At 39.4% G+C, this 26,250-nt stretch overlaps 1 protein-coding gene across 20 annotated transcripts in view; it reads right to left on the bottom strand.

Moving 5' to 3' along the window:
• Positions 1-2,411: 2,411 nt before the first annotated feature.
• Positions 2,412-26,250, bottom strand: part of PAM (peptidylglycine alpha-amidating monooxygenase) — a 155,155-nt gene continuing 131,316 nt past the window's right edge. For 4 of the 20 annotated variants that reach the window (XM_059175563.1, XM_059175576.1, XM_059175566.1 and 1 more), the window contains 9 exons: positions 24,994-25,066; positions 23,646-23,856; positions 22,934-23,134; positions 20,667-20,782; positions 15,307-15,406; positions 12,975-13,028; positions 7,310-7,513; positions 4,327-4,383; positions 2,412-3,250 (listed from right to left, as the gene is read on the bottom strand). In XM_059175563.1, the coding sequence (XP_059031546.1) occupies positions 3,069-3,250; positions 4,327-4,383; positions 7,310-7,513; positions 12,975-13,028; positions 15,307-15,406; positions 20,667-20,782; positions 22,934-23,134; positions 23,646-23,856; positions 24,994-25,066 (1,198 nt within the window). In that variant the 3' untranslated portion in view covers positions 2,412-3,068. The remainder of the gene's footprint in view (positions 3,251-4,326; positions 4,384-7,309; positions 7,514-12,974; positions 13,029-15,306; positions 15,407-20,666; positions 20,783-22,933; positions 23,135-23,645; positions 23,857-24,993; positions 25,067-26,250) is intronic. The other 16 variants (XM_059175564.1, XM_059175567.1, XM_059175579.1 and 13 more) reach the window with 6 other exon arrangements.

Here is a 26,250-nt window from a genome sequence, read left to right as displayed (position 1 = left end):
AAAACCAAAAGATGGGGACACCTGGGTGGCTCAGTTGGTTAAGTGGCTGCCTTCAGCTCAGGTCATGATCCCAGCAACCTGGGATGAGTCCTACATCCGCTCCTTGCTCGGCAGGGAGCCTGCTTCACCCTCTGCCTCTGCCTGCCTCTCTGTCTGCCTGCGCTCTCTCTCTCTAATAAATAAATAAAATCTTAAAAACAAAACAAAAACAAAAGACAACCGACAGATGGGAGAAAATATATGCAAATGACTTATCAGATAAAGGGCTAGTATCCAAAATCTATAAAGAACTTTTCAAACTCAACACCCACAGAACAAATAATCCAATCAAGAAATGGGCAGAGGGGGACGCCTGGGTGGCTCAGTTGGTTAAGCAGCTGCCTTCAGGTCATGATCCCAGCGTCCTGGGATCGAGTCCCACATCAGGCTCCATGCTCAGCAGGGAGCCTGCTTCTCCCTCTGCCTCTGCCTGCCATTCTGTCTGCCTGTGCTCGCTCTCTCCCCCTCTCTCTCTGATAAATAAACAAAATCTTTAAAAAAAAAAAAAGAAATGGGCAGAGGACATGAACAGACATTACAGTAAAGACATCCAAATGGCCAACAGACACATGAAAAAGTGCTCAACATTACTTAGCATCAGGGAAATACAAAACTACAGTGAGGGGCTGCCTGGGTGGCTCAGTTGGTTGGGCGATTGCCTTTGGCTTGGGTCATGATCCTGGAGTCCCAGGATCGAGTTCCACATCCGGCTCCCTGCTCAGCAGGGAGTCTGCTTCTAATCTCTGACCTTTCTTCACTCATGCTTTCTCTCTCTCATTCTGTCAAATAAATAAATAAAATCTTTTAAATAAATAAATAAATAAAAATAAAAGTAAAAATAAAGAAAAAGATGATTTCTTAAAAACAAAAAAACAAACAAACTACAGTGAGATACTACCTCACACCAGTCAGAATGGTTAAAATTAACCAGTCAGGCAACTATGGGTGTTAGCAAGGATACACAGAAAGAGGAACCCTCCTACACTGTTGGTGGGAATGCAAGCTGGTGCAGCCACTCTGGAAAACAATATGGAGGTTCCTCCAAAAGGTGAAAACAGAGGTACCCTACGACCCAGCAATCACACTACTGGGTATTTACCCTAAAGTTTCAAATGTAGTGGGGCACCTGGGTGGCTCAGTGGGTTAAGCATCTGCCTTCAGCTTGGGTCGTGGTCTCAGGGTCCTGGGATCGAGCCCCGTGGTGGGCTCTCAGAGAGAGCTTGCTTCCTTCTCTCTTTGCCTACCTCTCTGCCTACTTGTGATCTCTCTGTCAAATAAATAAATAAAATCTTAAAAAAAAAAAATTCAAATGTAGTGATCCGAAGGGGCACGTGCAACCCAATGTTTATAACAGCAATGTCTACAATAGCCAAACTATGGGAAGAGCCTAGATGTCCATCAATAGATGAAGGATAAAGAAGATGTTATATATACATATATATATATATATAGATGTTATATATACATATAGAAGATGTTATACATAAGAAGATGTTATATATACATATATATATATATATGTATATATAACAGACATAATAAAACGAAATCTTGCCATTTGCAATGACATGGATGGAACTAGGGGGTATTATGCTAAGTGCAATAAGTCAATCAGAGAAAGACAATTATCATAAGATCTCTCTGATATAAGGAATTTGAAAGGCAGGGCGGGGGATCGTGGAGAGGAGGGAGGGAAAAACGAAACAAGATGGGACCAGGGAGGGAGACAAACCGTAAGAGACTCTCAATCTCAAGGAACAAACTGATGGCTGCTGGAGGGGAGGAAGGTGGGAGGGATGGGGTGGCTGGGTGAGGGACACTGGGGAGGGTGTGTGCTATGGTGAGTGCTATGTATTGTGTTACATGGATGATTCACAGACCTGTACCTCTGAAGCAAATAATACATTATATGTCAATAAAAAATAACAAAAACTAATTGGTAGTCACTGTAAGATGAGTATTCCCATGAACACCTGAGAATCTGATGAAATTATTCTTTAAAAAGTAAACCAGTAGTGGTAACCTACCCTGATGGACTCATTTGCTTATGTAATTTGAGACACAGCCTTCCTCTTAGCTAGATCACCTTTTATTAAATAATTTGCCTCCTGATTGATATACAGGCAAAACCCCTCTTTGAATTTGAAAAGAGAACCTTGCTTTACACATGTATGTAAAGTCTGATTGCTGGCTTTTTAATTTATATCAGCCATATAACAAAATATCAGCTTCATTTTAATACAATACAACACATTTCTTTCTGTTGAAGACATGGAGTAGTTTTCACTGTATCTGTGGTTTGTGTAATTATTACAAAAGTTGTATACAAAACCCTCCAAGTATGCAAAAATTCCAAAATACACTCTGACAGCTAATGCTCTGAAAACACTTTATTACACAAATTACATTCAGATTCTGAAAATAGTGTTCTAACAGTGTAACCATCTAAAAATAAGACATCCCAAAAACACACCAACTGAAGAAGAAAATTAAAAAATGAATTTAAATAGAGACTTTTTTCTTTCCCTCATTGCAATATAATGTTAGTGATTTTAAAAAAATAGAAGGAGATTTAGCAGCTTTGTCCTCATGTAGCACAAAGTTTCTCTTTACTGCCACAGGCTGAGAATGCTGAACAGGAAAGGCACCAAAGACAGACATCGGCAATGGAAGTGCTATTGGGAAAATACTGTGTTCAAGCAGAGAAAGGGGTTATTTACATCTACAGAAGAGTCTCGAAAATGTAAATGAGCAAACCTTCCATCATTAAATTAGTAGGGTGATGGAAGAAGAGGACCGTTTCTCTAGTCTATGTTCAGAGAAGGACAATGGCACTGTTAATGAACTTTTAGGAAACTCCTCAACTAGAAACAGAAGCCAACTCAATCAAAACAAAGGAAATAAAATGTGTCCAGTCCCACACAGACTAGTACAGTTTACAGTTAAATACACAAAACCCTAAACGTGCTAAAGGGAAAGGAATCTGGGGTTCTTAGAAAATCTCGTGACCCTAAATCAAAGGCGGGTTTTCAGGAGGAAGACAGCGAGGGTGCAGGCAGAGGTGCGGAGTACTCCTCTTCGGACTCACTTCCATCATCCTCGTCTTTCTCTTGGTCGCTTCCCTCGGTGCTAAGGCGGTCAAACCCTTTCCGGCTGTAGCCCTTCCGGCTTGCGAAGAAATTTCCAAGGTTTAAGCCTCCACCGCTCTTTCCTGAAGAAAGCACACAACGACATGGAACTGAGGTCAGGTTTGCACAAATGATTCTCCGTTTTCTTGTGGATTCATTTTTTTTAAAAACATTTTTTTTTTTAAAGATTTTATTTATTTGACACAGAGAGAGAGAGAGAGGGATCACAAGTTAGGCAGAGAGGCAGGCAGAGGGAGAGGGGGAAGCAGGCTCCCTGCTGAGCAGAGAGCCCGACGCCGGGGCTCGATCCAGGGACCCTGAGACCATGACCTGAGCGGAAGGCAGAGGCTTTAACCCACTGAGCCACCCAGGCACCCCTTCTTATAGATTCTTAAACGATAAATTAGAAGTTATAATTCCAAAGGGTAGATATTAGTAAAAAACAAAACAAAACAAAAATGTGACAGAGAGATACTTATCCTATAGGGTCAGGAAGATATTACTCCACGCATTTATTAAAATAAATAAGAAAGGGGCGCCTGGGTGGCTTACTCAGTTGGTTAAGCGTCTGCCTTCAGCTCAGGTCATGATCCCAGGGTTCTGGGATCGAGCCCTGTGTCAGCCCTCTGGTCAACAGGGAGTCTGCTTTTTCCTCTTTCTCTCTCTCTCAAATAAATAAATAAAGCCTTTAAAAAATAAAATAAAATAAATAAAAAAAGCTCCCCAGGATTATATATGTGTTTGTGTAGGACCACTTCAGATTCATTTTTCAGGATCTCTGGAACTGGCATCCCTCAAGGAGCTCTTCATTTCAATGACTATATGAAAAGGTCATCTTCACTATGACAAGCACTGACAGGCCGACAGGAGTGACAGAAAATTTACTCAAGACAAATGAAGCCAGATAAAAGACAGGTGAAGAAAATTAGATGATACAGAAAGGCATAGCAGAAAAAACCCGAAACCGGGAAATCTGCTGCCAGAGCCACACACTTTGGTTTTAGTTGCTGGTTTGCATTCTGCACTTAACATTGCTGTGCTGCACACGAGGAGTTTAATTTTCCGAGAGAAAATAAGAAATGTCTCCTTGCTCTATAAAGGACATGAGCTTGTTGACTTTGAGCCAAATGTGAAGGATTCCAAAAGGTCACAGGCATACCTCTAAGTCTTCCGAGTACTCTTCCTGAACTTGCCTCAAGTTTGTGTTCAGAATCTGCTAGAAAGAGATGGCACATTTCAAAATGAATCCCAATCGCCCTCCTCAGCCACGGGTTCAACTTTCAAAACAAAATCAGGAATTCATACACAATTAAAAACAGGGCCTGGCTCTTGTCTGTATGCAATTTTAAGGGGGGAAGAAAGGCAACATATTCTTGTGATAGTGTCTAAGGGCCAGAGCTGGGTTTGACGCCTGCCTGTGTCCTCACAGCCTGTGCAGTCTCAGTAAGTTGCTTCTCTGAGTCTCGGTTTTCTCCTCAGAGAAAACAGGGATTAATGATGATCCCTACCTATCTGCCAGGTTTAGACGGGATTCTCCATGTGAAGTGCTTAGAACCGTGCCTGGTACACATACAGGACATGCTCAATAAATACTAGTCACTTTTTCTTAGGACAAGATTAAATTACCAAGAATTTATAATAATTTGGAAGCTCTGATTATTATAACTTAGGAGTGTTTGTCTTTGGCTTTAGTCTTTCCATTAAGAACACAACATGTCCTGCTTGAGAAAGCTTTGGATCCATGTAGATCGTTTCTCTTTTTTATAAAAGACTTAACTGAAGGCAAGGACCTGAACATTTTCAACCAAAAAGTTGAAATGGCACTGCCCGTCTCCATGAAGGATGGACTTTCCTTCTTTATTGGGAGGGTTGGGGTGGACCAGGACTCCCAGCCGTCTTCATTTTCATTCTCTATCTCTGCACTTTCCATCCTGGCTTTCCTGAAGGGCTGCCCCCTTCAGGGTTGTGGTCATGGAAGTGAGGCTCGGGGTTCTCCTGTGAAGTCCCTAGCCAGGAGTAGAGGCAGCATCGTGAAAAAAGCTAGCAAGCAGATGACAGTGGAAACGTCATGAAGAGTGAGTGTGGAGAGAAACAGGTAAGAAGGGAAGACTCTTGCTAAGACTGTTAGGAAGCCAAAAAAATAAGACTATAAGTTCGATGAGGAGACAGGGCAGTCCTTAGCTGGCTTTGTATCCCCTGTGCCTAGTACGGTGTCTGTTGTGGAGCTGACATGCAAAGTACGAGCTGAATAAATATGGAAGGTCTTTGAGGAGGGCTCCTAAAAATTCTCACGGGTTGGACAAGCTCTCTCCGGAACAAATGCTGCAAGAGGGTGAGAGGCTGACCTACTTTTAGAATTAAACGTATTAGATGGAACCATATAAAACTGCAATTTTTCTAATAAAACATGGTTGAGGAATGGTAATTTCCTACGGTGTGACCTGGGTCTCTGCCTTCCCAACACCCTCCTGCAAACTCAGTGTTCTGTAGGAGTGCCACGTCCTGTGTGCTTAACAGCAAACAGGAGAGGCCAAGCCTTCCCGACTCCCTAGTCACTCCTTCTAGGGTGGGTGGATGGCCAACATTCCTGCTACTTGCCCCTGGGCCCTGTGTGTTCCTGATCCTCTGTGTACTTATCACTGCACTTACCACCGTCTATTGTTACCTTGCTACGTCACCTCGTTTATTATGTGTCATCTCTTCTGGGAGCTCCACTTATGGATTCAGTCATTTTTCCAATGACTATTTATCAAAGCCCGAGAGCCAGGAACTGTTACTTGTGCTGAGGATACATGGGTACACAAGCAAACATGGGAGACTCTTGCTTTCAGAAGCTTCCATCTAACTCCGTGAAGACAATGGCTGTGTTTGTCTTTGCCTCCTGCTCACCGCAGTACCATACCCATAACAGGGGCTCAAAAGTTCTTTTTTGAAGAGTTAACTGTATTTTTTTTTTCTAGAGCTTTATGGATCGCAGATGAAAAGCAAACCAGTCCTAGAAAAATTTGCTTTCACCACTTATTAAATAGATTCCTCTGTTCTTTTGTTTCTGTGTCCTTTTCTGTGTCAGGGCTTTGCCATGGGCACTGAATCCCTGCCACGGTCGCCTTGGCCTGAAATAGAATCAGATGCTCTTTCTTGATCAAATGCTGCCTCCCACCCTGGCCCATGGATTCCTTCCTAGACGCAGCTGTAGACTCTTGCCTTAGGACCTGAGGATCCAGCCAAGAGACGGCTCCTGAGAGGTGAGAATCTTGGGTTGGATTATTTCTTTGTTTATCTGAATGTCTCGAAAGGAATTCAGCTCCTAGGTCCTATACAATGATGATGATTTCATAAAATACTGACTCTAGTACTGGACCCTGCCTTGTTTGGTAAAGGAAGGCTGATGGCCTGATTTGTGCCTATTTAAAAACTACCAAATGGTGTATTATAGAAATAGCTGGTTTCTGGAGAAAGTTGAGGTTCAAGACAGGTATCCTCCATGACTTCTTAGGACTTTTGTCCTTTATTATCAATGACTGTTCCTCGTAGTCATTGGTGGTATTAACTGAGCACTTACAATGGGACAGAGACTGTGATAAATGCTTTCTGTTTATCATTTCATTTAATCCTCACACAATCTCATTGAGTTTTTTTATTCCCACTTTGTAGGTGAGGAAACTATGGCTTGGGAAGATTAAGTAACTTGCCCAAGGTCATGCAGCTAGGAGCGAAAGCCAGGGCTAGGAGGGGAAAAGACAACTCCCAAATGCCTGACCCACGTATTTTGAGAAGTGGGCCTGTTTCTAACACCAAGGATCTCCTCCTTCCTGACCCTAATTTATACTGACTACTTATCTGCACAGTTTTGTATGGAGACATTAACTGGGCTTACGCCAATTGTTAAAAGGCAGTATTAAAGGTTACATTTTAATCTAACTATCCAAATTTCTGAGGCTTCAGATACCTTCCTACAATGATACTAACTGCAGACAATATATGGAACATACATAGTAACACCAAAAAAGGCAGAGAGCACTTAAAAAAAAAAAAAAAAAAAAAAAAACACTGAAAAAAATCAAGACAAGACTTTGAGGATAATTAGGCCAAACACTCTTTTCAAAGGTAGGTTCTAAGTTCAAGGGGCTCATTTTACTTGCCTCCAAAGGCCTTTGATTTTTTCCACCAAATATATAAGGCAATGGCCAGCAGGACAACCACCGGAATAACCAGAAGGGTTGTAATGAGAACAATGGGCACTCCCAAGCCCGGCTCTTTGGTCAGTTTCTGTTTCTCTTGCATCTTCTGCAACTCTGTGGAGGCGGGTTTGTTCTCCATTTTGGTTTCAACAACTGCCTCGGATTCTTCGGGGAAAGAAGAGTTCACAATATTCAACTGACTCAAAGACTCCAAAACCCTCGCACCCACCCCTACCCAGGCAAATCAACAACTGCTCATAAAGAACTTGTTGAGGTCAATGCATGTAGGGGTTCACATTTCAGTATCTGAATCTACCAAGCTACCAGGCCACAATTAGCTGTTGTGATTAGTACTTTCCACTCAGTGGTTTTGTACCTCTAAATTGGTTTTCTTTGAGTCGGCCCTTTGTTTCCTCTTGAGCGAGAATTCCATAAAAGAGGTATCTTCCTTTTGCATTTTTTTTCAAGGTTGAAATTAACAGGCAGCAATGACGCAGGGCAAAGACCTGGTGTGCGTACTGGAGTTACATAAATCTGAACTGAAATCCCAGTTCGCCTACAGAACTAGCTGTGTAACTTTGGGCAAGTTACTTAAATGGTCTGGGCCTTCTCAACCTCATCTGTAGAACTGTGACGATACAAAAACACCTCCTTCGTAAAACTGTTGAGTGTCAATGCTTATCTTAGAAAAGGTGCTTAAGAAATCTCTTTCCTTGACTCTTAAGTTTTTGAATCTTGTTAATGTTCAATGAATTACTGATATATCACATGCATAGTTGCACACATTAACTCTAGGATTACAAACTGGAAAAATAAACTTTTCAGTTTCTTTTATACAGTTTCCAGCAAGTCATGAGGGCACACAGATGTATGGTACATCCTATTGCTATTGATGAAAATAGTTTATAGAACAATTCTCTGATATTGATCAGCATTGGGCAGATATTGGGCCTAAAGTGCTTTTTGGGAACTGATACAATGACCATATAAGCTGCTTCAGGGATTTTAATAACTACTGACTTGAAAATGAGGTTGAGCCTTGCGATGTTCTTGCCCTCCCAAAGCACATACGTGTACTTGTACAAAAACCATAGTGTGCAAGGCCAACAGTTACAACCACATGTTTGCCCAAAGGCTCACAAGATTTCTGGAAGTTCAGTTTTTCGGTGTGCCCTTCTGCCCTACGATACAGAGTGTATCACATGGCCTCAGGGAACTTCTGACCAAGTGACAGGAATAGGTGGTTTAACACTCTCAGAGCATCTTGGGTTAATGTTTATCATTAGAAATGTCCACTTCCTGGACATTTCTCCAAGGAAGCATTTCTCAAACTACTCAAGACACTATAAACACAATTTGTGACGCACACATACGGCAGATCCCCGTTTTTACTTCCATGTTGTTCCGTCATGGTCTCAATGATATCTCCTGAGCACTTGCACGGTTTCAGGCAATATTCTCATTTAATCATTACACCAAGCCTATAAGTAGGCACTGTTAGTATCACCATTTTACAGTGGCTTCATAGCTCTCATTTCCTTTCCCACACTATGGTGAAGGGCAAACCATTATTTCTCTTCTGTGTCCACTGGCGTGGCTCTTGAAACTTCAGCAGGAGAGAAGGAAAGGGATTGGTTTATAGGTTTAGAAGGCTTACATTTAACCTGTCTAGAGCTGTTTCCAAGAGGAATGTTAAGTTTGATTCTCACTCTCCCTACCCACGAACTGTTGTGTCTTTTTCTTCATTACTGTGGAAGAGACATACAAATTGTTCTGTTTTATTTAAGCTCCTTCTATACTTCTGTAGGAAAGTAACAATAAATAGAGGATAGGATTAAAAAATAGAACAAAGGTGTAGCTTGGTAGTAAAAAACTCATTGTCTTGAAAGGATTTGTTTCTACAGGAAGGTGACTATCACCAGAGGAATTACAGCATTTTTGTCATTCATGGTTTACCTACACCAAAGACAATGGCTGTACCAGAGGATATCTAGTTTCCTTTAGGAGGCAGAGCTAGGACTGGGCTCCAGTAAAAGGAAACAAGAACTAGGAAGCAGGTGGCAGACTAACTAACGGAATTGGTTTAGCATTCACAGAGAGCGTACTGAGAAGGCGGTAAGCGGTAATGAACTTGCTAAGGTACACACTCTGCACTTTAGAAATTCTCGATTCCGACACTCCTGGTTCTCTAAGTGTCATCTACTAAAAATGCTTGAACATTCTCACTTTTGAAACCCACCGAAGTACACTTAGATTTTTCAAAGATACTCTACATTTTAAAGAAAGAGGGTAAAACGTTTAAATTTCCCAGTCTTAAAAAAAAAAAAAAAAGCAATATTGTTGTTCTTTCTCAGGAACCTTTATAAGTGGAGTAAAAAGTCTGACAAATAGTTATGATTTACGATTCTAGGAATTTCACTCAAAGCATTAATAATTCAAAATTCTTCCACTTTTTCTCTTATCTGAAATTCTTTAAAAATTCTTTAATTAGGGGCGCCTGGGTGGCTCAGTGGGTTAAAGCCTCTGCCTTCGGCTCGGGTCCTGATCCCAGGGTCCTGGGATCAAGCCCTGCATCGGGCTCTCTGCTCAGTGGGGAGCCTGCTTCCTCCTCTTTCTCTGCCTGCCTCTCTGCCTCCTTATGATTTCTGTATGTCAAATAAATAAATAAATCTTTTAAAAAAATTCTTTAATTAAAAATTAAATTCTTTAATTTGGAGCATCCCTGATGAAGGAACAGTGAAGAAGCTCTAACATTGGCTAGAACCTGGGGCTTCTGGAAGTTAGAGAGTTCCTTATATGACGTTTTCTATCATCTAAGATGCCAGCCGTATTCCACTGAAAACAATGTCTTCAAACAAGCTCTTCTGGTATCCTTATAGATACTTGGAAATAAATATAATTTTGAAAAGCAGATGTATAGGAAGTTGGGTTTTTTTTTTTTTTTCCTTCTTTAAGCACTGAATTTAGACAGGGAAGCTAGGTGTATTCTTATGTGAGCTCACACATAGAGGCATGGGCCTATTTCTTTCCCTTTTCCCCTGGAGAGAGGGGGAGAAGTCCAGAGACCAGTGGGAATTCGAATAACTCAGACAGTAAAGGAGAGACATTCTTAATACACGAACCCAGCAATTACTACCCAGTTCATTACAGACAGAACTGAAGGCTGAAGATCTTAGATGGCCTACTAGCCAGTAACAGGGAAAGTGCATATGGCACCAATGAGATTACTTTCTCCTTCATTCCTTCTTTTCTTCCCTCCCTCCTTCCTCTCTCTCTTTTTTTTCCTTTAATGCCATGTGCTTCCCTTATAATGTGTTATTCTCTAAGGCCTAAGATACTAACTGCACTAGGGAGTTTCTTTTTGTTTTATTGAGACTGATTCACCATCATCATCTTTTATTTTGGGGAGGGAGGAGGGAAGGCTATGATTTTGGTGGGACATTGGCATAGCGGTTGGTCCCTAGCAACTTCATTTGAAAATCCTTTTCCTAAGTTTTTGATCATCACAAGTTCTCTTATCCCTGCACCTCCTTGTGAACACAACACTGGTTCCAAAACACTGTTATGATTCATCAGTTCTGTGACCATTCACAGTGGAGGCAAGTGTCATGAGAGGTTGCTCAAAGTTGGAAATTTATAAGGCTGTTCAATCTGGGATGTTTGTCCCTCTCTTTTGTAAGAAGTGGTTTAAGTTAAGCTTCCAGATTTTGATAAAAGACAAAATTTTGGGGATTTAGCAAGATTTTTATTCCTTTCTGTAACAAGAAAATCATCTTAAAAAAAGAAAGACTTAATGAGAGTCATATGGGTTCAAAGAGGACTGGAACAAACCATTTGCATCTGGATATTCCTAGTTATTAAAATGGGACTGTCATAACAAGATACTTCAAGAACATTTACTATTTGAACTCCTGTGTTCTTCCACAAGGCTGGGAGGTTTTCTGACCAAACGCAGTCACCGATGTGCAATGAGTGAGGATAGAGGAAATGGCCTGGGGAGAACCCTGTTCATCCTTCATTATTGGCCAGGCAAAAAGAGGTCAATGTGGTTGAGCTGTTCTCAACAAGTCATGCATTATAATCTAAGATTCTTTTTTGTTAGTGGGATTTGTTTAAACAGAAATGGTTTGAGGCCACTCTGAAATCCCAGAGATCTCAGAATAAACTTCAACCATCCCCAATCTGTAGCTCTGGGAAGAACTTATGGTAAATGAACTGGTGGTATTCATCTCTCCTGAGTAGCATAAGAACAGTGGTTAAGAGCACAGGCTTCGGTGCCAAACAAACTGTGATTTAAAGTCTGGCTTTGCCACTTACTATCTCAATAGTAATTCTGATCTTCAATTTCCTTATACATAAAATGGGGATAATAGCAATTATCATACGGTTGGTGTAAGGAGTTAATTTAGTAATTCTTGTATAGCTCATTTTTTGTGCTCCATAAGTGATAGCGCTTACTAATAATAATATCTTGATTTGAGAACAAACAACTCACCAATAATTCTATATGTAACGATTACAGAAAAATAGAGGATTGGGTACTCTTTGCTATGGGTGTGGTATGAATGTCACTTAATAGAGTTACCTGGGAATCTCTGCAAGTGCCAAACAATACTATTGTTTGTATTATCTTACCTCTCTCAACCTTAAGCAGGCTATATTCTCTTATCTGCCTACATAAAATCCCTAAACTCCCTCTTGGTTCTTGCCTCTCTGCATCTCTTTCCACCTGCTTTCACGAGAAAGGAAAACAAGTAAGCCTAGGGTTAGGTCTGAATATGTAGGTGGATCATTTGTAAAGCAACTAATAATGGAATCACTTTGCTACTTAAACATTAGGAGCGCTTTTAGTGAGTTCTTAATTTCACATGACCAGGTCAAAACCCTGCAGATAGGAGAACATGTACAAATATAAACTGATCCTTGGAAAGGGAGAAAACAGTTCTACTGGGAAGCCAGCGATTGCTTACCAGTGGCTAAATTCCATTTCCTGTTCCTGACAGTATATACTAAAGTTATACTTATTTGTATATATCCACAGGTATGAACACACACACACATACACACACACACACACACACACACACACTCCTTATAGGTTATAAGTCTCTTGAAGTCAGGCCCAGCTTCATTTCCCTCAAGCCCATTATAGTGCCCTGTACTTAGATGGCCCTCAGTAAATGTTGGGGGAAAGTGGTACTTAGATTGGAGCTTAGGGAGCAGCTCATCTTTTCAGGCCCCTAGCTCAGAAACTCACTCATTTAGACTAGAGCCCATTAGGGAAGGCCTTTTCCAGTATACTGGATGGTATTTTTCCGCTTGCCTGAGGTTAACGTACTTCTTAAAGTGACTGACTTCCTTTTTTTCTCCCTGAAGTCTCTGGTCCACTTGTTACAGAATCACTTTCTATCATCTGAAATCAGTGAATCTGAGCTCATTATCAACACTCCATTTATCAGAGGAAACAGTGGCAACATGCAGGTTTAAAGGCTCAGTACACAGTAGAAGTTATGGAAGATTTACCAGATTATATTATATTTTTAGTCTGGTCATTTTTTAATTGCAGTGAGAGTCATAGAAGAATTCAGCACAAATAGCTTGGGTTTCAGAGTCATAACAGACCAACCTTTGGTTTCCTGGACCTCAATGCCAGCCTTTTTAACTGATCGATGTTCCATTTCTGTAACAGCACAGCAGAGGAAAAAGAAAATCAGAATGTCCAAAAAAAAAAAAAAAACCCTAGAAAACTTATTTCTGACATTAATTTTGCTCAGTGGAAAATATTTCCTTAATTCATCAAAGCCATTATCATATTACAAAAGAGTTTAAGACAAACCACTGATTAAGTGCCAGGCCCATGAATCCTGGATAAAATCTCCTAGCGAAAACTGAACTATTTCTAAACTCTTCATATTTAAAGTGAGGTTGTCCTTGTGGACTTCATGATAATGTATTATTTCTGAAATATCAAGTGGTTCTGTTTTCATGTGGACATCTAGGCTGCTTACTAATTCTGCCATGTTTGATCACCAGTCTTCTAGCTCCCATAAATAGACTTGACTAGTTAAATACCAGAATGCAAATACAGGAGACATTCGTGTAGCCTCTGATGGCAGTCTTACTGTTCTAGAAGTACTATTTCTCAGATTTATTATTCAGGTGCATTTTGGATTACACAGAGGGTTCTTCTCTTTCAAAGCTGAATGCTATACTGCAGCACTTCTCAGCGTGGGAAGCCTTTCCAAAATATACACTTTTTATCCCTCCTCTTCTTTCTATAGATCTTGTGTAGGGTCTGGCCATGTGTGTTATGAAAGTCCTCCCCATTGGACTTGGATATGCATCTCTGTTGAGTACAGAGCACGAGGGTGGTCTCAAGAGCCTTAGATCAGAATCTTAGTGAGTTTAAGTATCACCTTGCTTCCTGTGAAATGAAGGTGCAGGATAGATTTCTGAGGTCTTTTCTAGCTTGAAAGTTAGTCATTTTTTTAATTCTTAAAAACCTGGGCTCAGTCTTGGAATTGGGAATTGTCCATCCCTCTCTTTGCTTTCCTGTCTGCCTATACCCTCTGGTTCCTCTTTGAGGAGGTAGTTGGGGGAAGGCTGCACTTGCATGGGGAACGGGAAGCTATTGCTGGAGTGGAATAGGCCACGCATACTTCTGTGCACTTGACCTTAACCGGGTCCTTATTACATAATGGCAAAAGCCACTCAAAGGACAATTGTGAAAATCGCAGTTACCAAATTTACTTGGACTCGAAGATCTGTGTGATATCTGATTAAAGTTTTTTGGGCTCCTGATTTTACTTTTCTTTGTTAAAACTTACATTTTTTTCTTTGCTGTAACTTTTACTTTCCCTTTTTATAATTAGTATTTATTGTCATCAATTCCAAATGTCCTTATTATTTCTCTATCTAAAATTGCCTGCTGCTGCTCCTGACACCTCAGATTTACCATTCCTTTCCTTAACTCCATCTTCTCCTATGGTTTGACTCTGCCATATTTTAAAAGCATCTCTGGACTTTGGGTTTTGTGGCCCATTAAGCATTTATTATGGTTGAATCTAGAAAGCGTATTTTTTTTAGTACAGTATCAGAGGGTAGGTTAGAATACTTTTGCAAGAATTAAAAATAATGTCCAAATTGCAATTAGAAAATCCCCAAACTAGCTGGCTTGGTCCCAAGAGAGACGCTCTTCTGTCCCCAGACATACTTCTGAGTTACATGAAATAAGTTTGGTATTTTGAACAAGCTGCAGTCTAAAGGGAAAACACAGAGTGCTTCCTGCTTGGGGTAATCTGTGTCTGACACCGAGGTTGGCCCTCCTCGATGCTCAGCAGCTACTCAGAGCTGAAGAGCCACATGGGAAGTGATACCAGCATGGAAGCCAATCAGCCCTTCTGCTTTGCCAAAGCCATCATTTCCCTCTGGAACAAAGTTGGAATTAACGCTGGCTTTCAACATAACAGACATTACTCCAGGCATCAAGAATTTCCTGTGGAGTATCTGTGGAAACAAGGGGATAACTGCCAGGTGGGGGCGGGGGGAAGCTGTTTCTCTCTACTTTTTAAAAATTAATTTAATCCCTGAAATGAAACTGAACAGGTCTTTTAACAACTGCCAATTATAGTTTGATTTCCCACTCCTATCAGAAAAAAGAGAAGGAAATGCAAATATTTTTTTCCACATGCTCGGAGGCAATAAAGCTGAGGGAAGCGGTGCCTGGGTGGCTCAGTGGGTTAAGCCTCTGACTTCGGCTCAGGTTATGAGGATCAGGGTCCTGGGATCGAGCCCCACATCTGGCTCTCTGCTCAGCAGGACGCCTGCTTCTCTTCCTCTCTCTCTCTCTGCCTGCCTCTCTGCATACTTGCGATCTGTGTCAAATAAATAAAATCGTTGGGAAAAACAAAAAAAAAAGCTGAGGGAAGATATGGACAGGAATACTGTCAACACCATACTTTCAGTCAAGGTGAACTTCCAGACGGTGTTGGTGTGAGCGTCTCCAACGTACACGGTCCCGTCTCCGGACGCAGCAATATCGTGAGGCATGTCAAAGTGCTGCCGAGAGAAGAAGCACATACGAGGGGGGTGAGCCTCTCCTTGAATTCTTTGGGAAAAGGTGGGAAAACAAAGCAAAGCACACAATAAAACAATAAGCCTGTTAAACAAATCAAACAAACTATAATTCCATCCAGATCCCTTTAGGCCAGGAAGAGACATTCACTCACTCATTGGGCATCGACTCCATGACGTATAATTCTATCCACTGGAAAATGCGAAGTCAGACTCAGCACTGACTTTCAAGTCTTTTAAAAGTGAACATTTATGAAATTACTGTTTTCCAGTTTTGTTTACTCGGTGTTCCATTAGCTACCTATTTATTTGTACTTTTGCCTTCATGTTTCTTTTTTCTTTTTTCTTTTCTTTTTTTTTGTTAAAGATTTTATTTATTTATTTGACAGAGAGAAATCACAAGTAGATGGAGAGGCAGGCAGAGAGAGAGAGAGAGAGGGAAGCAGGCTCCCTGCTGAGCAGAGAGCCTGATGCGGGACTCGATCCCAGGACCCTGAGATCATGACCTGAGCCGAAGGCAGTGGCTTAACCCACTGAGCCACCCAGGCGCCCTCTTTTTTCTTTTAATCACTATCACATTTGCCTGTTTTAATCTACACAAGTAAAAAAAAAAAATGATGGAGCCTTAATTTTTGTTATTATTCCCATCAAGCTATCATACGCTTCCTGAAAAACTACTTATACATTTCTGATGAGAAGAGTCACTTCAAAGATTCGGGCATTCAGACTACTTCTGAAGTGCATACCAGAGACATGTAGCGGTGTAGGGATTCTTTTCTCTGACACCAGGGCTTGCAGTGTTTTCAGTCAGCAAGAGGAAACAAATTGAGTGTTACCACCAAGTACATCTTGGGCTTTTTCTTTTCTTTTCTTTTTTTACCTATTTTAGATATTCAGTGTTTCAATAGGTCTTTCTTCATGACATTCTTCCATTTCAAATCACCACCATCTCAGTCATTAGGACATAAGAGGAGAGAACTTTTTGTGACTTTCAAAAGGCCACCAAAGTAGTTCTTGGAAGAGCAGCCTTAAAATGTTGTGCTGCTGCCATTTCTGTCTGGCACGTGAAGCTTTCAAAGGTGCCAGGTGGCCACCCATTGGCAGGACATGGATGATTTTTTTTCACTGTTGAGGCTCACCGGCCTGTCTGAGTTCTCAAAAATATGACCAGTGTGTATGAACAGGAGGCACATCCAGACTCTAGTCTTGTGAGGTAGCACCTGTCCACTCTGGTGTGCTGACTACAAAGGGCACTCATGAAGCAAACTACTGTTCTTAGCTCCCTTTAGGTGAGGCAGAATACTCACTGTGGAGATACTGTTCTTTGAAAGTCATCAACAGTTTGTCACATTGAAAAGAACAATGAGGGGCATCTGGGTGGCTCAGTGGGTTGGGCCTCTGCCTTCGGATTGGGTCATGATCTCAGGGTCCTAGGATTGAGTCCTGTATCAGGGTCCCTGCTCAACTGGGGTCCTGCTTCCCCCTCTCTCTCTGCCTGCCTCTGCCTACTTGTGATCTCTCTCTCTCTGTGTCAAATAAATAAATAAAATCTTAATAAAAAAAAAAAAGAAAAGAAAAATGAGACAGCCATGCCAAGGAGGCTCATTCCTTCATACTACCAAATGAGCTGTGACAAATGTGCTTGAGAACAGAAAGCCAGAAAACAAAATGTTGCCTTGTTGATCTCACAAGCCAGTCATTAAATGTTCATCTTCATTTTGGGTTCAGCTAAAAGGTGGCAACAGGCTTGCAAATTACAGGAAGTTCCTCTTCTGTACCAAAATATGTTCTTAGAAACCAATTTGCAAAACATATGCTTGTAAAGTGCTTCATATTTCTTAATAGGAAAAATAATATAATAGAACAAGGTGGGGGAGAAATGTGTGAATTATTCGTTGGCCAAAGATTTTGCTTTAAATAAATCACAATATGTCATCAATGCAAGGCCACAATAACAATAAACCTCTACCTGTGGCTCTCAAACAGATCCAGGGAGCCCAGGTTTTGTTGGAAATATTCTGTGGCCATTAGGGGGCTCAGGAGGAGGATAGTGGAAAGGACTTTGGGACCTCTATTCCTACTGCAGTCAGAAGCATTCAACTGTAATATTTTTAATGAACTTTTCTACTCCTTTGTGTCATTTGTAAACTTTTCTGAGGTTTCTTTTCTCTTCTGTTTAGGTACCCCTCCCTAACAAAGTCAAACTAACAAGAGAAAGAAGAATGACACCAGAAGCCCTGGGGCATTTCGTGACACAGCCCAGGGCAACTTGCTCTCAAAATCTTATACTTCTTCTTAAAAATTCATAGGAGGGGAGGCCTGGGTGCATTAAGCCTCTGCCTTCTGCTGCTCAGGTCATGATCTCAGGGTCCTGGGATCAAGCCCCACATGAGGCTCTCTGTTCAGCAGGGAGCCTGCTTCCCCCTCCCTCTCTGCCTGCTGCTCTGCCTACTTGTGATCTCTCTCTCTCTCTGTATTCAATAAATAAATAAAACCTTAAAGAAATTCATAGGGGATTTGTGTTCTCAGTATCATAACTATGTTGTTTTAACACCAAATAATGTTTAAATTTTACATTACGTCACATAGTTCTCTAAGAATTTGCACCAAGTTATGTCGTAGTTTAACGTATCCCTTGGTATACCAATGCGCCCCTCAGGGGATTAAAAGGTTAAACGCATTTTAGGGTCTACAGACCTGTATAAAATCCAGCTGTGCTCTTACTCTTTAGCTTTGGATAAATAATTGTATTTATGTGAAACTTTGAGCTTGAATCCTGTCAAATATTATAAATTTTAATCTCCATTGTTAAGGCTGGAGAGACAACATGAATCTGGGCTTACTGGTTTTTTTTCTTTTCTTTTTGGGATGGAGGGGCAGGGATCATTCCCTTCCCTATGAGCTGCCTTGCAAAAGAAAGAAAGAAGAAAAAAAACCAGGATGTGAAGGATGTGTATGCAAGCAGTTGTTAGGGACTACAGCCTCTCTTGTGATTATGGGGAGAAGAAAGTGGGAGGTAACTATGTATCTTTTGCCCTCATACATTTTTGATACCGTCTGAGAGAATGAGAACCATCCTCTTTATCGTCCTATTGTCTCAGCCTCCCTGCATTGACATAAAAACGGAGCTCATACGTATAAACTTTTCTGAAGAATGTAATAGAAGAGGGAGAACTAAAGTACCCAGGGAGTAAGTGGTAGACAGGCACACAGAGAGGCGCAGACACATTATGTAAAACTTGACTTTCCATTTGAAGGTAGAAATCTCTTCTTACATAGGAGTCAATATACCATATGATTTCCTTCACCCCAATTTAAGCTTTGTGATGATAATGTAATTAAATGGCAATTCTGAGAGATTCATAGACTGGTTTTCGTTTACTGAGTCAACACAAAACAAATTTCTATATTTTGGTGCACTATCAAGTCTTATGTATTGAAAGGAAAAGCAAATTCACCTTGCAATTAGACTGTCTTTATAAGTGGGCTGTACTGACTTACATATTATGACTTATTCATTGTTGAATGTCTGGTGAATGCTAATGTTTAGGTATAATGCCTTCTGAGGTTTTCATTCATGGCGGTTCATATGAGAATAAAGCTCATTTAGAATTTAGCTGCTTAATAGCACACAGTTTTGCTTTCTTGATGCATATTTGAATTAAAAGTTAATGTCCTGGTTGACACAGTATATTGTCATTAAAAGAAAAGCCAAGGCAAATACCGCACTAATACAAAGCGAAGACATGAAAGTTAAATCTGTCATTGTATCAATAGATACGAGGAAGTTAACCCAAAGAGGCAAAACAATGAAGATCAGATAATCAGTAAAGATCTGAAACACTACTGAAGTAAAATAGATATGATCAATGTAATGAATTTCTTTCCTCACTGCTTTTCAGATGAAATAGAGTGAAAAGTCCTGTTTATTGTGTATGAATAGAAACTTACAAAAAGAGGGGAAGCTGTACTGCAATTTTTGTTCAGATTCAGTTTGGTTCAGTTCAGATCCTGTAACTTTTGCTAAAACTCCGTTTGAGAGATGCTGTGTAGGCTCCGTCCTGTTCTGTTCACCATTATACCCTCAGGATCTAGCATGGTGCCTGACACTGAGTAGATAAATCCCAGCCTACGTGTCAGTATTCGAACGGACAAATTTTCCAGTATTAAGGCATTTTGAAGTTTTTTTTTTAATCTAGCAAACTTGGCATTTTTTTAAAAAGATTTTATTTATTTATTTGACAGACAGAGACCACAAGTAGGCAGAGAGGCAGAGAGAGAGGGGGAAGCAGGCTCCCTGCTGAGCAGAGAGCCCGATGTGGGGCTCGATCCCAAGACCCTGAGATCATGACCTGAGCCGAAGGCAGAGGTTTAACCCTCTGAGCCACCCAGGCGCCCCCAAACTTGGCATTTTAAAGCCTATTGTCAGAGTTATGAGTATGGAGATAGAGTTTGTCCAGTGTTTAATGACAGTTGCACTTTGATCCAAGGAAAACCCGTATACATCTTGACATTTTTTGAAAAATAACTCTTATTTGCATCATTGCAGCAGGCTGGATTTTCTAAAAATGATCTGCCACAAATGCATGCAGGCAGGAGATGTGAACATTCTGACCATTCTGGCAGCCATATTGCAGAGAAAATACACTAAAGGGACAGAAGGGCGATGGGCATAGTGAACCAGAGTGTTTGCAAAAAGCACTATTGGAATAAGCAGCAGTAAAGCATTTGTGAAGTTAAAACTAACTTTTAGTCTCTGTCTAAACTAAGCCTTTAGAATTTAAATATTCAATTCCAGAAACCGCTATTTTCAAGTCTTGTTGTTCAATGTGGTAACAGCATACAAAAGGCAAACAAGATTTCTGTTGGAGCAAAGAGAGCTACAAAAGCACAATTGAACATACTGTGATATCCTCCTTACTTGGATGAAAGCAGAAGACTTTTTTTTTTTTTTTTTAAAATTTAAACTACAGTGAATTCCAACCTGCTCTGGTGTGTAAAGTCTACTAAGAACCTTAGAAACGCATACAGTGGTACTTCGCATCTGAAGAAACTGATCTAAGAACAGACAAGGATATCTATTCTAAATAAAACATAGTAATAGAAAACTCCTAAAAACATAGCTAAGAAAGTTATCACACCTCCTTAAAGTTTTTAGATATCATTCAAGAACAAATTGAATGCCAAGATTCATATTTTAGTTTATTCTTAGGATAACTGACACCTAGGCAGTGTATGTGAGTACCTTGCGCACTGGCTTGAAGACATCTATGATTTCCCCACTGGAAAAGTTCATCACAAATCCCTGGACAGGTTCTTGGTCTCCAAAGAAAGGCTTCCCATTCACCGCAAAGAGCAAACCTGTGACAGTACATCCAGTTAATCTGGAGGAGGACTGGCTTTCAAGTACATGCATGTACATTACACAAACAGTTAACTTTGTGTGGTCAGCCTAGACCCTATAATTGAAGACGAAAGTAGAAAATAAAACACTAAGCAAATATATCTTGAATAATAAGAACAGGGGCAAACAGGTTAGTTAAGACATAACCTCCTTATAATAGGAAAACCATGAACTGCAAGGCCTTTTCCACTTAGGAAGCCAGTAGAAATCAGGAATACACAGATAGTGATACAGACACAGAGACATACAGATATTACAGACATCCTAGGGATAACCTTTAAGTCAGTCATTGTGGGATATCAGATCTTCCAAAAAATAAGTACAATATGCTATCATTACAAAGAGAATCAGAGAAAAATACACAAAGGCAGCAAGTGAAGTTACCGTAGAAACCAAATAATCTGATTTTGAACAATTGAAATTTGAAAATGTGAGATGCATATTTCAGGTTATCAAAGACCTATTTTTTCCAATTAAAAAATTAGATCGTCTTTTTAATATTAATTCCATGAATACTTTTTGTAGTAAAATTATATTTCCTATTATAGTAGTGTTTATACAAAACAATAGAAACTGTGATGTTTGGGTTAATTAAACACTTCGGATGACTGAATATTGTGTTTTAAAGACTTAAAACACAATAAAATATACATCGCACTAAAGTGTTATCAAAGATCTTTTTATCCTTTTTCAAATGATTTTAGGAAAAGGTTCTTTAACATATCATACTAAGAAAAACCCAACACTATCATCATTAATTACTATTATACAATATTGTAGAGGGAATTCTAATTATAATACACGTCTCTGCATAGATTTTGATTTTATTTTTTATTTTTTAAAGATTTTATTTATTTATTTGATAAACAGAGATCACAAGTAGGCAGAGAGGCAGGGAGAGAGAGAAGTAGGGAAGCAGGCTCCTCGCCAAGCAGAAAGCCCGATGCGGGGCTCGATCCCAGGACTCTGGGATCATGACCCAAGTTGAAGGCAGAGGCTTTAACCCACTGAGCCACCCAGGAGTCCCTAGATTCTGATTTTAACCAGATTCTCTCTCATATTCTCTCTTAATGTTTTTTTCCTCATATTTGATTTATTTTTATTCACTATGAATTTGATCACCCTCCTTATTAAGTGAATGGTCTTGTCAAACTTATTCTTTACATATGAAATAAAAACAAACATGAGAATTTCTTTTTCACTGACATTAATGAGAGTCTTTTATTATTTTATTACTTGTTCCTAGTGGAAGCCAAACTTGCTCTTTATCTGGTCACCTGAGTCTCTTTACTCCATTTCCTAAACATATTGGGAGCTGTTTGGGAAGACAGCAGACTATGCAACTTTAATAATATAAGAAATGTAAATAAAATAGGGAGGACCACCAATAGTCAATGCTACTTTAATAGAGATACACATATACTTATGAAATATATTATAAAAATTATATATATATTTTAGAAATATATTTTTAGTTATTTGATATTCATGATTTAAAGAAATTCTTATGCAAGTTATTTTATAATATGAATCAAATGGAGCTTATTTTATGAATTTATATTATTTTTCTGATTTTCTCCAAATCAAGAAAATCTAGTTTGAAAAGGAGAAAAAAAATTCCAGATTTTATGGGTCATTTCTCTTGGCATTTAAATATAAGCCTCACTTACTTTACATATTTATCTTAAAAAAGGAAAAAAAAACTTGGCCACTGCTTTTTTTAAAAATGGGAAGCACAAGTATTTTGAATACCGTACTGATTTTTACCATACACCATCTGTTGAGGATGTGTGAAGAAATAATATTAATCATTTAATAACCAGAGCAAATGATCCAAATTAAGGAAAAATGAAAATCAATATTTGGGAACAATTTTTGAATCCATTACAAGTGCTTTCTTTTTTTTGTAAAAAGAACAAGGTCACATGAGTTGAAAATGATCTGCAAGGCACTTAGAGTTTTAAAATAGTTTTAAGATCTGATCTTTAAAGCATCTTCTATCCCTTAATAAGAAAAAAAATTCGTAAGAGGAGCACATTATGATACAACAAATAATTTGTAAGGATAGAATACAGCACGGCAAAAAACAAAAAATAAAGATCAAGTACCTGGTATATATGAAATTGCAAATACATTTCTTCCAAATGATGCATGCTTAATCTCTCGCACAAATTCTTTGGTGTCAGTTTTAAAACACTGGATTCGGCCATTTTCCCTGTCCGCCACGCATAACTGGCCCAGATGAGGTATAAGAGCCAAGCTGTGGGGAACGCTGAACTGGCCGGGTTTCGGATTGTTCCTGGAAGACTCTACAGAACAAAGAAAAACCTCAGACACACAATGTGTAACATCACCCAAAGTTTGACTTTAAAGTTTTCTAATTTTCCAAATCTATGGTAGTAAACCGTGAAATATCTGGGACCCGGAGGGAAAATAAGGTAAAGCGGTTTATACATTTATTCTATAACATCTCTTACCCATAAACACGTTAGGGGTTTTCTCCCTATTTGGACAAAGTTTGGGGGTTGCAGCATTCTTTCTTCCTCTCACAAAACTCTCTGTGTGTGTGTGTGTGTGTATGGATATATATATATATATAATATATATATATTATATTGGTATATATGAATATTATTGGTATATATGAAAATTACCAACCAATATATTGGTATATATGAAAATTACCAACCGGATGCATACAGAGGCCCTGCTTTTCCTACTGCAGGGGCCAATTCCATCCGAAAGAAGGTGAGGGGTGGCCAGTCACTAGTTCCTAGTGTTACTGGCGAATAATAACAATTAGAGAGCAAGACTGAGTACCTTCTCCCCACTGTGTGATGAACTCTCCAGATGGTGAAAACTGCACAATCCGACTGTTGCAGTAACCGTCTGATACATAGATGGTTCCAGTGTCTGGGTCCACAGCCACATCGGTGGGCTGACAAAAGTGATTCTGGTCACTGCCTGGTTGCATGCTCCTCCCCAGGACTAACAGCGGGCTGCCTTCACTATTTGGATCCAGTTTGAACACCTTTTTAAACAAGGAACAAAAGTTTTAACTGTTTTGTATGGTTATTATGGGTACACTCTTGCCTGACTTAGGCCACTTGCACGGGCACTTCGAGTGTAAGCTCCCAGAGATTTACTTATAAGAAGATACTCTGTAGAGCTGGATGGGACTCTAAAAATCATTTGCTCTGATGCCCCCATTCTTTAAGTGAGGCCCTTAGTGATTAAGTGATCTGCTCAAGGTCATCCAGGTAGTTAGTGGTGAATGGATGTTCTGTTCCACCCAGTCACACTTTCTTTTTTCTTTGAAGATTTTATTTATTTATTTGAGAGAGACAGAGAGCATGAGAAGGGGGAGGGTCAGAGGGAGAAGCAGACTGAGCCCGAAGTGGGACTTGATCCCAGGACTCCAGGATCATGAACTGAGCCAAAGGCAGTTGCTTAACCAACTGAGCCTCCCAGGCGCCCCCTAAATCACCTTTTTTTTGGTCTCTCTTTGGCTAATAGTACGATGCTCTTCAATACACAAGCAATAAATGTTTACTGAGATGATATTTGAAGACTCTTATAGTTATGTCTTCTGAGTTCCAGGTTTTTGTTTCCCCTCTAGTATTCATACTTCTTTGCCACCTATTCATAAAATGGATATTAAAGCTCACCTTTTGAGACGAAGACCTTATGGCTGTTCTGTGAAGGACACAGAACTTCTCTTAAAAACAAGAAAAATGTCATGTTTTATATATAAACATGGTTGTACCTAAGATTTTGCCTAGATTTACAGAAGATTAAAGTGGTTTCAGGGAAAACAACAACAACAACATAGTGATAAAAACACAAGTGATCAAACAGAACCAGGACCTGGGAACACAGAAAAGGAAAGAAATGTAGAGAGCCGAGGAGGGTGGGGAAGTCCACACAATTGTTACGGTGAAGCCTTGCATCTGGCTCATAGTTTCCTGCTGGCCCAGCATAGGAGGGTGACCGAATTATTTACATATTAGCTTTTCCTGCGTTCTAAAAGAAAAATTTCAGATGTAGCAGTTCCATGTTCTTGTAACCAACTTACTGGGTAACAGAAAACGACCCAGACAGCTCTAGAGCCATTCAGAAGCATAACTCCATTAAGTTCTATTTGAATCACTGACAAACGGAAGGTTACCTGATGCAGAGCCACGTCTGTGACCCAGTAATTTCCATCTTTATCTACACTCAAGCCATGGGGCAAATAAAACCTGCAAAATAAAAACAATGGTTTTAATTATATAGTTACTCCCAAAGCATACGTGAGAAGATTTTTTTTTTGCTAATTCATCTGTAAAGATAATATTAATTTATGAATTGATAAATGTGTACCTGTATTACTAAAGCCCAACATAAATTAAATGAAAATACCTGCTGTAATAGAAACCTCCTTTTGATAAATTTTTTATTTTTGATATATTATATTTATATATATATTTGAAAAAATATATATTTTCAAATATATATATACATGTATGTATATATACATGTATATATCAAATCATACATCAAATATATATACTTGTATATATATACAAATATATATACTTTTTAAATTTAAATTCAATTAGCCAACATACAGTACATCATTAGTTTCAGATGGAGAGTTCAGAAATTCATCAATTATGTGTAACACCCAGGGCTCATCACATCACGTGTCTTCCTTAATATCCATCACCCATTACCCCTTCCCCTCCACCCCTCCTTTTGACATATCTTAAATGGTATTTATTTAATCTTTGAAAAAGCTATAAATGAAGCCTACAATCAGTGACAAACATTTGTCACAAAATATGGTATATTAAACAACACAAATAACATCAATTTAAGAACAAGTTCAAAGATTATAAATATTAATAATTTAGAAATTGTATAAAGCAAACTGTCTAGAGAAACATACATGGATTTATATAGTTTGAGTAGTTCAAATATACTTCGAGGTAATGTAAGCTGTGTTAATAGAAAATATTAAAAATAGGACTCCAAAGCTTTAAGAGCGCCTCCTCAAGATAGTAAAACCCAAAGGAAACCACTTCCAACAGAAATGTTCATCCAAGCAAAGGGAAGGTGTAAGCTGATATTCAATAGAGAAGTTTACTTTAACAAATCAATTGGGATGATCGGGGTAAGAGAACTAACCGTAAGCTGGTGTAGGCAGAAGCTCACAGGCTTAAGGAACTTAGAATTAACAAACACATGGGCAACATCTTCATGTGGTTGTAGTCAAATGACATCGAACAAACCACAAAAGCTGTTTGTCAGCTTCTAGCCTCAACCATGGTGGGGACACCACAGATTTTTTTTTTTTTCATGAGTCAAGAATGTAACACCCTGAGCTTGACTAATGAACTAGATCTGTGTTTTGGTGACTGGATGTAGGGGTTATGATTTGCTT

Source organism: Mustela lutreola, chromosome 5, assembly GCF_030435805.1.
Source record: "Mustela lutreola isolate mMusLut2 chromosome 5, mMusLut2.pri, whole genome shotgun sequence".
NCBI classification, from domain to species: domain Eukaryota; kingdom Metazoa; phylum Chordata; class Mammalia; order Carnivora; family Mustelidae; genus Mustela; species Mustela lutreola.
Note: the sequence above shows the minus strand (reverse complement) of the source record. Positions and strands in the feature narration are given on the sequence as shown.